We start from the raw sequence: 14,290 nt of genomic DNA on the forward strand, positions 1-14,290 counted from the left end.
AACGATGCCATTTATCGGAGTAACATTTGTTTTCAGAGTCTTGTATATTATTTGACATCTCTAACCTTTCTTAAACGGCTGATAACTAAATTACTGCCCTATGTAATCCTAATACGGTACGTATAATTGAGATACCGGCATAATCGAAATGTTACCATGAACACGAGCTTAAACTGTGATAATGACATAACAATTGGCGGTTTCTAGATTGTAAAAAGGTAGGAACAAAATCTATTTCATTGTTTCACTTAAGCTCGGCGGGCCATTTTAAAACGTTACGCGGGCCGGAGTTGGCCCGCGGGCCGCGGTTTGGGAACCCCTGCATCAAGGCCTAGTTCAACATTGCCTGTGAGCGAATTGAATTTGAATTACTAAAATGTTTTCGATGATTTGGACATGATGACACTTATACAAGAAGAATGGGACGCACAAAAATTATTCAACTGTAATTGTAGGGCACAGTGAGCTAAAAAAATTGGTAAATAAATTTTGATAATTTGCAACAGTACGAAATATGATATATATACTGTTAACGACGTAAACACTAAGATTTTTTACTGCCTCCTACATCACAGACAGTCTCACGATGCTGTCAACAGTCAGGCAGCGTGATGGATATATTTTTGAATATTTAGAAAACTAATAATTCGCACCTACTTTGCGAATAAATCAAAACTTAATTTTGTTCTTTTATTTGCGGAGATCACGCCTTCGTATGCACAACTGAAAAGTTTAAATCGGATGATTGTTAGGTGTATACCAATGTCGTGTAAACTGCGAACCGAAATGATAAATTGTGCAGCCTGCGGAGAATTGTCAATTTTGAATGGTGTGCGAAACGAGTTTTTTGTATTATATAATAATTAATCTGGTATATGTGAGTAATCCCAAAGCCTTTGCATTGCAACGCTTATATCACCTGTACTTGTGTGCCACTGTCATATCAGGAAAACTAGCTAGCAAGATCTTGTTGCCAAATACACAAAGGTCTAAAAATGTGTATCTCACTGAATACCTCCAAAGTCGGTGTGACAATAAAGTTTAAAACTTTCTTTAAAAAGTTATGCGTTTTAACTCACCAGTTAAAACAATTCCGTAAGATCAATACTAAAAAGAAGCAATTTTTCGTGCGTGCAACTATTAGAAGAGTTATCTATATAGAAGTGCGGCCCGCAGCTTTAACAAGTTACTCGTACCTGACTCTCCTGAATAGAAGTTTTACAACTGTTGTGTATACAAATACTCGTACCGACTATTTAAATCATTGCTGAATGGCTCTCGTGATACTCGTCAGTGCACACAAATAATACAGATTTGAGTCCAATTGCCATAGATTAAATTAAACTTTGGATATATTTGAATTTCGGGATAAGAGCTCGTTCCCTATTGATCACTAAATGTTTATTGGACACGAAATGGACATAACGATCGTTTCAATATTATGTTGTTGGACACGAAGTGGACATAACGATCGTTTCAATATTTTGGACACGAAGTGGACATAACGATCGTTTCAATATTATGTTGGTCTTGTTGTTGTTGTTGTTCTTTGACACTTTTTGGACATCTAGTGGAAAATCTAAGAAGCCGTTTTCCTCTTCGATTACTGTACAAATTGCTTTGAAATTTTTAGTGGTTAAAGATGGAAATTTTTCTCCAGAAGGCTATTACTTTTATTCATTTCAAATATTTCTGTTAGCTCTATGAGATTTGTTTCTGTTTGCTATGACGTCACTGAACGTTCTGCGGACGCATATGCAGGCACTCCTCTTTTTGATCACGTGACATCGAACGTTGGCGTGACGGCGGATTCTGAAAGTCGTTACTCAAGAATCGCAATTTTTTCTAGGTTACCGGTGAATGGCGGTGATGCTAAAGGTACGGTAGACCGTCCTGTACTGCTTCGCTTGGTGTGAATATATTTGTAGACTGTGGTCTAGAGGTACGATAAACCGTACTTCACTACTTCGCTTGGTGTGAATATATTTGTAGACTGTGGTCTAAAAGTACGGTAAACCGTACCGGTACTGCACTGCTTCGCTTGGTGTGAATATATCTATCGACTGTGGTCGAAATGCTTCGCTGTGGTATCTGCTGTTATAATACCGTGATAAATCGAATAAGTTGGTTTTGCAAATAAGGAGCGTCCGCCATTACAGGTAGGAGGGGGAATAGGGGTGTGCGCAATTCCAATACGTCGATATATTTTGTCTGTTTTATTGCTGTGATGTGGTGCTAACCATTTTGCGACCACCGTGTTCTTGTCTGTTTGATTGCTGTGATGTGGTGCTTTGTTTATAATTTGACGAGTTTTGTTCGAAATAACCGTGTTCTTAAAATATATAACGGTCAGAAATGTATGGTGGCCCATCGTTGTCACGCGTGAAATTGAAAAAAAAAATGAAAAAATAAAATGAATAAGCGAGAATAAAAAAATAGTTGTGAAAAAACATAAAAATAATTGAAAAAAAAGAAGAGAAAAAAAAATTAAAATTAAAAATAAAAACAAAAAAAAAATAAATAAACGAAAAAAAAAACGAAAAAAAAATAACAAAAAAAAAAAAATTAAAAAAAAAAATTGGATAAAAAGAAAATAAAAAGGTTGACAACGATGGTCCGCCTCGTGGCCCATCGTTGTCAGGCGTTTTTATTTTTAGAGAATTTGATGCTGCTTGGGACCAACGTTGTCAGGCTTAATCCTACACGCACAAATGTGTTTCCTGGGTTTCTAACTCACTACTGATTTTCATGAGCAATATCCAATAAATTCAAAACGAAAATGTTCTATAAATTCTCCATGCTACAAGTTCAACTAAAAGCAATATATTTATAATAATGATAAGAGAATATAGAATTGAATACGAAAATTTGTTTTTACGTGTAGAAGGTAATTGAATTGAAAAATGCTGCTTAACTGCTCAGTTGTCTGGAGTCTCTGGACACTCGTGGGATGCCGGTACGGTACCGTCTGACCGTGCCGGTACCCATGCAATCACTCATGAAAGAATGGGAGATACGAATAGTCTCGTAGAATATAGAGTACTGAAACACTCTCTGCGCCTGCCCCATTCCGTACAGCCGTATTGTACCGATCCAGACAAATGATGAATCGCCCGTGCTCAACCATTTATTTCAATCCATACCTCGACTCACTATATTCTACTAGGATCGAGGTATGGATTGAAATAAATGGGCAATGCCCCGGTTGTTTTTTTGGTATAATAAAAAATATTCGAAAAATACCTCAATATCGGTTGCACAGACTGTCTACACTAGCCATATTCTCCCGACATGGTTCATTTTTCGCTCGCAAAGCCTTCGCCGAACGTCGAGGGGCGACGCCGATTTTGCCCCGGTTGCTAATTGTATATCGTATTCTCTCTTTTATCTTCCACTCGCCGCGTTTGTCTCGTTTGTTTTCTGTTTCTTTTACTAAATCATCGGGGCTAGCCCCGAAATTATGACGACACAATGCCGACGTTTCTTACAACAACTTGTTGACATATTCACGCATTCCTTCTCGTTCGTTGGTTGCTTGAAGAGTTGATAGTTTCCTCGCCTTCGTTTTTGTCGCTTGTTTCGCTGTTTGAATCAGTTAAAGACCTTTAGCCCATTTGCTTTCGATTTTCCACATTCCTTTTGAGCTCCTCACTTCTTTCCGGCTTCGCATTTCTTAGCCTTAGACCTCATTATGAATAAGATTGATACACTACTTCGCACTCCGTTTTCGCAGCTGCCGCTGGAACAAAACTTAGAGGAACAACGTCTTGGGCCTTATCAACCAAAAAATTGTTCACTGGAACAATCCCATGACGAGGAAAGCGTCGGCGTACATTCTGCGCAGAAACTTGGTATAAAAAACACGAATGGTTATGTTACAGCGAGGACAAAAATGCACCTTTTTGTTTTTATTGCCTAATTTTTGCTACCGCCAGTGACTCACGTTGGTGTAAATTTGGTTTTAAACATCTTTCCGAGATGGAGGGATCATCAATCTTCTATGGAGCATCTGAACAATGCAGTAAAATACCGAACATTCGGAAATGTTAATATTGCAGCACAGTTGGATGAAGGACGCGCGGTTTCTATTCGTCGGTACAACCAAAACGTCGAGAAAAACCGCCATGTTCTCGGTCGATTGATAGATGTTTTGAAGTTCATTGGTTGTCACAAGCTGTCCGTGACACGATGAACGGGCTGGCTCTTCTAATAGAGGGGTATTTTTGGATATGGTGGAATACACCGCATCCCTAGATACAGTATTGAGAGATCATCTTGATGCCGCAACTGTTTCGAAAGGGACATCTAAGGATATCCAAAATGATTTGCTCGACTCAATGTATAAAATTTATTTACAACATTTGGCTCTGGAAATTGAGAATTGCCAGTTCCTTTCGATTCAGTCTGACGAGACAACTGACATCACGTGCGTTTCCCAACTGGCTGTGATTTTTCGGTTTGTGAAAGATGGTAAACCTACCCAGAGATTTCACAGCTTTGTACCAATCGTTGATTGCACGGCTTGCGGGATATTGGCTGTACTGAAAGAAGTGTTACAGCCTTACAACGCGAAGTCAAAATTGATAGCTCAAACTTATGACGGCGCGGTAGTCATGAGTGGGTCGAAACATGGTGTTCAAGTTTATATAAAAGAAGATTTTCCTCATGCGCATTTTTTACATTGTTATGCACACCAATTCAACCTCGTTATTAAAAATATGTGTCTTGATACCCCTCTCGTCCGTATATTTTTTGCAAATGTTTCGGGGTTTTCTTCATTTTTTTCCGTTTCGCCGAAGCGCTCTGACCTCCTTCGCCAGATATGTAGCCGCCGTCTCCCAGCTTGTGCACCAACACGTTGGAACTTCCAATCACGCGTGGTGCAGGGCGTGTCCGAAATTAGGTCTGAGCTCATTGATTGTTTCAATGGCATTCAGAGCTCTCCGGTTTGGGACGAACGCTCTGTGAGGGAGGCGGCAGGTCTAAAGCGTCTGCTAGAAGTTGGTGAGTTTTCATTTTTTCTCGCTTTTTTCTCCACAATATTCTATCACGTGGATGTATTATTGTATTATTGATTATATGACTGCGCATTGCAGTCAAGGCTAATGGATGGAGCGTCTGTGCAGTCGTGTATTTCAGACTTCTGCGATGCTGTATCTCGTATCCGGGAAACAATAAAATACGACGACACATGGAGTGCTTTTTACGCCGCGGGCAAACAACGCAGCGTTTGATTTTGTCTGCAAAGTAATGCTGTGACATTCTGGTGAATCAAATAGACGATCGTCTGCGCACTGAACACCTTGCCGCGTTCTCTTTGATGAACCCCGAAAATTTTTTTAAATTTGCACGTCAATTTCCCATCCTTTTGTTGGCTACTGTCTCCAAATTTTACCCCATGATAAACGTGGGTAAATTGGAAAATGAATTGCGATGTATATACACCAATCAAACTTTTTTGAACATCACATCAACTTGCGCGCACTATGGGTTCCTCATAGATAACACTCTAGTAACTACCTTTGCGGCGTCTGCAAAATTCCTGGACATCATTTTGACGACGCCTATTTCTTCCGCCGACGCAGAGCGAACATTCAGCCCGCTTAAGAGTATTAAAACGTATCTCAGAAACACAATGAAGCAAGATAGATTAAATTCCTTGCCTGTTTTATCCATTCACAGAGACGTTATTTCTGGGATGCATGACTTTAATCAGCGCGTTATTGAGCGTTTTGCTTCCAAGAAACCGCGGCATGTTGCATACATCTTCAAGCAGTTGAAGTCTAGCAGCATATATATCTATGAGTGAGCGACGCATGTTCTTATTTTTGCATTAACTTTCCTTTCTTCATAGTAACGTTTTAAACATTATTTTAGGTTTTGTCTACTTTCCCGAAGTTTCTGTTAATATGTCATTGTATTTATCTGGGTAAATATTGCCTTTCCTTTTGAAAGAGGTTTCAAAATAAACTATGTCTATATTTATTAAGCCAATGACTTGAACTCGCTTTTGCCGATTGGTTGTTACCGATGGAATGGTTTTTATACTCATAAAATGATGGGAGAACTTACAGCGCTTACTTACTGAAGACTTTTCAAAACGATTCAAACATTGACGTGTCACACTGGCGATGATAACTTTTACTCTTTATATAAAAACTACATCTGACTCCAAATAAGTACAAAATTATATCTGTATATGCATCAACCATATATATATATTTCCGTGATATATTCAGACAAAAAGTTTGCACTTTTAAAGTAACTCTATTTCAACACATTTTTCATTTACTCAATTTTGAAATACGAGAATGGGGGCCGCACAAAATGTACTCCACCGTAATAATTAAAAAAAAACGAGCAGAAAAAAGATTGGAAAAGGAAATTTTATAATGCACAATTACAAATCTGGTCAATTAATACTAATCATTTTCTAAATAAATTCAGTCAAAGTTTACCAAGCAAAGCAACAAAGAATGCAATGCAAGCAGTCACAAAAATTAGAAGCATGTTTTCCTAAAATTTATAAATCAGTTTAACTTCGACAAGTCGGATCTGAAATAGCATAAAAACCAACGACAATATGTCAATATAAGCAAATCTTTCAAATTTTTATTTAACTCAGTGGTTTTCAACTTTTTTTGTTTGAGCAAAACCGCAATTGAGCCTTCCAGAGGCTCCAGGAACCTCTGTGCAATTAAGATAAGAGCAATTTTGTAGAAAGTTTCCATCCAACTTGAACCACAAATACGAATTTTATTTGCAATCTAAAAGAACATGAGTGAAATAAAAGCTAGATGTAGCAATTTTAAACGCTCTGTTTTTTAGTATGTAGGCAACAAAATAAAGCCAACTTTATAATAATTTTTATATATTTATATTGTCACAAAATACAATGAATGAAATTTTCAAGAAAACACGCTTTTTTAGTTGACTTTATTACAAGCCTATAGTGCGTTCCATTCGGGAATATCACCCCAATTCATCTCAGCTATATACAGTCCAAGCTGAAATCGGAGAGAATGTGGAGAAAGGGGCCGCACAAAATGTACTCTACCGTAATAATTAAAAAAAAAAACGAGCAGAAAAAAGATTGGAAAAGAAAATTTCATAATGCACAATTACAAATCTGGTCAATTAATACTAATCATTTTCTAAATAAATTCAGTCAAAGTTTACAAAGCAAAGTAACAAAGAATGCAATGCAAGCAGTCACAAAAATTAGAAGCATGTTTTCCTAAAATTTATAACTCAGTTTAACTTCGACAAGTCGGATCTGAAATAGCATAAAAACCAACGACAATATGTCAATATAAGCAAATCTTTCAAATTTTTATTTAACTCAGTGGTTTTCAACTTTTTTGTTTGAGCAAAACCGCAATTGAGCATTCCAGAGGCTCCAGGAACCTCTGTGCAATTAAGATAAGAGCAATTTTGTAGAAAGTTTCCATCCAACTTGAACCGCAAATACGAATTTTATTTGCAATCTAAAAGAACATGAGTGCAATAAAAGCTAGATGTAGCAATTTTAAACGCTCTGTTTTTTAGTATGTAGGCAACAAAATAAAGCCAACTTTATAATAATTTTTATATATTTATATTGTCACAAAATACAATGAATGAAATTTTCAAGAAAACACGCTTTTTGAGTTGACTTTATTACAAGCCTATAGTGCCTTCCATTCGGGAATATCAGCCCAATTCATCTCAGCTATATACAGTCCAAGCTGAAATCGGAGAGGATGTTGGCTGCAAGATGTGAAGCATGTGGTAAGCAATAATCCTGTCCTTGGGAGGCGAGTTGGACTTGATGATATCGGCTGTGGAAATGACTTGAAATATAAATAAAAGTTTAGACTTTATTACAACTACCTATAATTAAAAAAAAATAATTTTCTTCTCGACCAGAGTGTTTAAAAATGAGATATCACTTTATCAAAATAAATTCTTTTAGAGTTTAAAAACATTACAAAAATATCATCTTACAAGAAGCCGACACCAAAACAACCAGGATAAATGACAGCACAACACATGTGTAAAGAATTTGTTTTGTCATCTTCGTACAAATTTTCAAAATATTCTTTTCAGCAAGACGTTCGGTTCTACAACGCAGATTGTAAAGCTACACCAGAAAAGTGAAGACAAGCTAAATAAAGTCTCTATTTAAACTCTAACTTATTTTTTTGTCGTCTGCTTGCATAAAAACGAGAAATAAGATATACTGATACAGACGTAAAAAATAAAATCTTTTTTCTGTTTCCCACATCATATAGACTCTATGATGTCAGAAGCCAGACAGCGTGCTGGATAGATAAAAAAACATTCTAGCTAAACTTCTTTTTGTTGTTTTCAATTTAGGGGTAAAGCATACGACGTTACAAAAGGCTTTGATAGGAATACGCTCGCCACCGCACCTCTAATTACTCTGCGCGGGTTCGCAGGTTGTGTGCGAGAGGATTGCTGGACTCCCCGCCGCCGTAGGGTGGTTCACGTAACCGCTGGTCGGTTACGGCTTCCTCCACCATCAAGTCCATGCTTCCGAAAACAAATACCTAACTAATCCCGTACCCGACATGGAATGGTAACCGGACGAGAGGCCATGGTTCGCCATGTGGCTACGCCGTCTTATCGACTTTCCTCTCCCCGGGATAAATATGTAAATCATTATCCCTTTATCCTTAAATCCTCTGCAGTTGATCGACGCCTCGAACGAAATGAATTTACATTACAATGAAAAGTCGTCTGTAACTTGGCACCAGTCCAAAATCCTACTGTGTCTGCTCAAATTTACTGAAAAAGATCTCTGCGGTCCATGCTTTTTTGCGCGTCTCGTGACCACATGCAGGGTCGCAACAAGTTCATATCCCACTGGAATATTATACTGTTCTTGACTGTTTTCTGGTTTAAACAAAAACATATGCATAACGCTTTACATGGATGGTCATATTAATCAGGAAAAGCACGCAAAACCGAAAAAGCATGTGTGCCGATTTTAAGGTTTCCGAATCTTGCGAGATTCGATGGAGCGCATTCGCGATGAATCGGAGCCAAAAAAGCGGAAAGTGTCATTACTCGACGCCAAGATGTCTCGAAAGTCGTCGCCAAAATGTCGCGAAGGACGTCACAATATGACGGCGGAAGAGAAATTGCGTAATAAACCAACGCAACCTCGTCTTCGGTAAAGCGATTGAGACGGCATGAAAAAAGCAAAACAACGAAATTTCTCGCGGACCGGCAAAAAAGCTTCACGGACCGGCAGTTGGGAACCACTGATCTACAACGCTTTAATTTGAGTAAGTCACAGAACATGCTCCCGTGCAGTGGCAAAATATTCGCAAAATTTATTTTTGCCCCCGGCGTTTAAATCGAAACGAATCTGATAAACAAATGGCGAACAAACTAAAAGGTCGGGTTAGATGTGTAAATACTTCTAAAAATTTGGGTCTCTTTAAAGGTTGAGAACCCCTGCTGTACGGCACTTTTCTCGTGTGGCTAAATAATCTCTTCTGTAAAACCGCATTTAAGAATAGCTTGCATACCGCAGTATATGGTATCAACAATAAAACAACACGATCTTATCACACGTCAAAATATACAGGTTATCGAGATACAAACCCAAAACGCGAATATAATATCGCATATTATTGCTAATCTGTAATAATTTTTCTATCTTACAAGAATATTTATTTCGGAAAAATCGTTTTGTAGTTTATCAAGCTCATATTACAGAGAAATAATGAGTAATGAACCTCACATACTAGGTTGGTTCAAATGTTCAATTTACGTTTTGCATGATCGACGCCATTTTGTCGTCCGCCATTTTATTCAGTAACATTCACTACCGTTGTAAAGTTTGACCAAAGTGAATCAGTACTTCTTCATCAGTACTTTTTGCTATTTGAGGAATGGTTAATAATTCTCGTAAATATACTTCGAACATGTGAGTCAGAATTTATATAAATTGAGCAGACACAATGAATAGTATTTTCAGACCAGAATTTTGAGAAAGCCATAACAGTGGCTCTTAAACGTGTATACAGTTCAGAGTCCGTGTGTTACCAAGTTGATGTTCCGCTTGCCGCTTTCATGTATGTTTCACACTTGCATGGCTTCAAATGAAATGGGTTTTTAATAATTGAAGGCTGATAAGCTAAAAGTACCCGAAAATGACGTTGTATTTAGTAATTTATTTAACGTTGTTCATAGCGAAAGTTGTAAACATCAATAAACAGATATGGGTGTCGATAACGTCGTAAGTGTGTAATCTACGCGTAATCTCTTGTGGTTTTAAAGCATCAAGCAGGTTGGATATGTGTTTACGCTTGTACCTTCATAGACGTGTCATAGATGTACTTAAGAAAATAATGTATGCTAATTTGTGCGACAAACAACCGGTTTGAAATGAAATGGCCGAGGAGTAAAATTACATGAAAATAGCGTAGTATTTACTGATTTTTATACCTTTGTTTTCGGAGAAAGTTTTAAAAAATAGTAAACAAGAATGCGTCAGTTTTAATGTCATATATTGAGGTGTAAGTGTATAACCACTGATATAATCTGTTATCTACCGCTTCAAAACTCTTTGTGTCAAATAATTTGATTGACAACACGACACGAATATTAATTTTTGTTGATTGTTCATTGTTCAACCAATGTTATCGGATAAATTAATCTAAAACATGGGGAATGTCACATCCACTATATTTAGAACTGACCAAGTTTGGGGCGATAAAAAACGCAAAAGATTACGGTTCCTTAAAAAGCAAAAATCGGTTTGGCCATTTAAAGAACAAAATATTTATCTACGTATCGATTCCCCTTGTACAGAACATTGTTCACTGCGTAGGTTTGAAAACATTACATTAAAGAGAATCAGAACAACCCAATGGTTTACCATGTAACATAATGATGTAGGAACTTGGTTCAACACTTTGGACATGCAGACAGAAATTCTCATAGCCATCTTAAATGCATCTAATATATCCTCAGAATAAGCCTGACCAAGACTTAATTCAAGATTCATGACACGAACATACTAAACTCAATGAATACCTTTTACTTTGATTGAAACATTCTAATGTCAGTCAAGATAACACGAGCGATAATAACTTTAACCTTTAAATAAAAACCTGATAAAACAACATCTAACTACAAATAAACACAAAATTATAGCTGCATTAACCGTATATATATTTCCGTGATATAATCAGTCAAAAAAATTGAGCACTAACAAAATGAGTGTATTACAACTCAATTTTCACTCAGTTTCGAAATACAAGAATGGGGGCGCGCAATAAAGTACTCCACCGAAATAACGAAATGGACGAGCTGAAAAAAAAGCTAGAAAGAAATTTTGATATTGCGCAATTACACATCTGGTTACAAATTAATCTTTTTCTAATCAAATTCAGTCCAAGTTTACAATGCAGAATAACAAACAATACAATGCAAGCAGTCATCGAAATATGAAGCATGTTTTCATGAAAATTAAAACTTAGTTTAAATTCGACAAATCGGATCTGAAATATTATAAAAAGCAATTAATATATGTCAATATAAGCAGATCTTTCAATTTTTAATCAATCCAGTTGTTTCCGACATATTTGGCAGCGATAAACGCAAAAGAAGCATTCCAGAGGATCTATGAACTCCTATACAATGAATGTAAGGCTGTAAGCAGAATATATATACTGATGAACACAAAATGATATTTGAACTGTGACAAGTTCAATAATAAGTATTTTTTGTTTATTCCCCGGGCTATACTGTTGGGACGCTAAAATGTCGCGGAACATCGGTTGGGAACCACTGATTTAGCCGATCGCGCACATCATGACCAAGGCGGTATTATATTGAAAGTTTTCCTTCTAACTTGAACCCAAAATACGAATTTAATTTGAAACAAGTGTGGACATGAATGAAATAAAAGCAATAGGTGTCGAATTTAACGCATCCCCATGCTCCATATTTTAGTATGTCCCAAAAAATAAATTACAATTTATAATGAGTTTTACGAATTTATACTGACGAAAAATACAAAGAATAAAATTTCCAGGAAAACCTGGTTTCGGATTTGACTTTATTAGAAGCCTATATCATCCACATTCACAAACTCTTCCCATTTTTGTTGATTAGGAAAATCAATCTGGGATATTTGATCTTCAAACCAGTTTGATGCAGCTGGAATCGGATAGTCGTCTGGTTTCAAGTTATGAAGAATGTAATAAGCAATAAGCCTCTCTTCAGGAGAAGGGGAGTTGGATATGACAGACTTGGTTTGGGCGGTGACTTGTAGTTTTTGTGGCTTGGTTAATGAATCAATTCGATTGCTAATATATAATTTAACATCCACTGTATATTCCTGATCCACATACGTAACGGCCAAATATACGGTATTCACGACGAATGACTCGGGATCTAAAAACAATACAATGCGTTCGTGCAGTCGAAATCTAAATGAAAATTTAATTCATATTGATATTACGTATAAAATGAAACAAATAGGTTATGAAAAAGTTTTCCTTCGACAAGCATATTGATTAAAATAAGAGTTAACTTTAATCAAAATAAATTCGTTTTAAATACCACAAAAATCTCATCTTACCATAGGCCGACTCTGTAACAAGTAGAATAGATGATACTACGGCACATGCGTAAAAAAATAGCTTTGCCATTTTTGTACAAATCTCCAAGATATCTTGTTCTGTAAAACGAGCGATTTCACTACGAAGATTGTCCCACAGTAAAGTGAATACGAGCCAAATAGATTCTGTATATATATGCGCTATAATCAATCATATTTTTTTCGTTTTGAAAAACTGAAGCTACGTCACACCAGGCGTTTGTCACATGATCAAAACGTGTTGTCACTCAAAAAGGGTACTTTTGACGCCCAAGTCTGCATGGCTTGTAATGGGCTTTTAAAATAGGGGCTGATAAGCTAAAAGTACCTAAAATGATGTTATATATACTGATTTTTTTAATATTGTTTCTTGCAAAAGTTTTACACAACAGTAAACAAGAATGCTTCATCGGTAAAGTCGTATATTGAGTAAATGTGTAATCACTAACTTAATCTCTTATCTACCTCGCCAAATTGTCAAATAATTGTTATATACGTCATGATATGATTATTGGTTTTTGTTGAATGTTGATTGTTCAACGAGTCTTCTATTGGATAAACTAATCTAAAACATACAGATTCAGATTAAGACAATTTATTTTCGTCGTGAAAGAAACATTGCAAACACAAACAATAGCAAATCAAGGCAAAACAAAAAACAACAGTCAAGAATGTTTCAACTGCAATTAACGACGAGTCGCGAAAACTATCCAGTCATCGTGTCAGCGACATCATAAATGCTGAGTTCTGCAGCAGATGGCGTCAATAAACGTCAAATAATTTGGCTAGATTTAAATAAGTTCAGGAGAAAATTCAGGAAACGTAAACGAATCGAGAGAGTCAAAAAAGAAATGTTTAATAGAAAATATGAATGGAATCGAGAGAGTCAAAAGAGAAATGTTTAAATACAAAATGTGGATGGAATCGACAGAGTCAAAAGGGAAATGTTTAAATAGAAAATATGAATGGAATCGAGAGAGTCAAAAGAGAAATGTTTAAATACAAAATGTGGATGGAATCGACAGAGTCAAAAGGGAAATGTTTAAATAGAAAATATGAATGGAATCGAGAGAGTCAAAAGAGAAATGTTTAAATACAAAATGTGGATTGAATCGAGAGAGTCAAAAGAGAAATGTTTAAATACAAAATGTGGATGGAATCGACAGAGTCAAAAGGGAAATGTTTAAATAGAAAATATGAATGGAATCGAGAGAGTCAAAAGAGAAATGTTTAAATAGAAAATATGAATTGAATCAAGAGAGTAGGGAGAGAAATGTTTAACGAAAGAAATATCAATCGTGTCAAGTGAGTCAGAAGAGACGCGTTTACGGTAATTCAATATGTCATTACAAATTGTCATATTCAATATATTTAGCACTGGCCGGGTCTATTATTATTATCTTGGGTCTATTAAAACCAAAAATATTCCGTCCCTTAATAAAATCGGTTTTGCTATTGGAGAAACAAAATGTTTATCGGTCACGGTCATATCTAACTCAAAGAATTCTTTTTAATTTGGTAATGTCATGTCAAAATAACACTGGCGATGATAAGTTTCCACCTTTACCTAATATCCTGATTAAAATTACATCTGGCAACAAACAAACACAAAATTATAGCTGCATCAAGCATATATTTCCGTGATATAATCGCACAAAAAAATTCAGC

At 36.3% G+C, this 14,290-nt stretch overlaps 1 protein-coding gene across 1 annotated transcript; it reads right to left on the bottom strand.

Annotated features, from left to right (window-relative positions):
- Positions 1 to 11,173: 11,173 nt before the first annotated feature.
- Positions 11,174 to 12,891, bottom strand: LOC120346421 (uncharacterized). Its single transcript, XM_039416153.2, has 2 exons — positions 12,605 to 12,891; positions 11,174 to 12,417 (listed from the first exon to the last, which is right to left on the bottom strand). Exons 1-2 carry the CDS (start codon positions 12,672 to 12,674, stop codon positions 12,083 to 12,085), a joined length of 405 nt encoding a protein of 134 aa, XP_039272087.2. The 5' UTR covers positions 12,675 to 12,891; the 3' UTR covers positions 11,174 to 12,082.
- Positions 12,892 to 14,290: the final 1,399 nt, after the last annotated feature.

This window comes from Styela clava, chromosome 8 (assembly GCF_964204865.1).
Source record: "Styela clava chromosome 8, kaStyClav1.hap1.2, whole genome shotgun sequence".
NCBI lineage: Eukaryota > Metazoa > Chordata > Ascidiacea > Stolidobranchia > Styelidae > Styela > Styela clava.

What these genes read in the sequence shown, in the direction of transcription:
- LOC120346421 (XM_039416153.2), bottom strand. Translation starts at nt 12,674, where the DNA reads ATGGCAAAGCTATTTTTTTACGCATGTGCCGTAGTATCATCTATTCTA. An exon ending in TGTTACAGAGTCGGCCTATG is followed by an intron (nt 12,418 to 12,604) that starts GTAAGATGAGAT and finishes TATTGTTTTTAG; the next exon opens with ATCCCGAGTCATTCGTCGTG.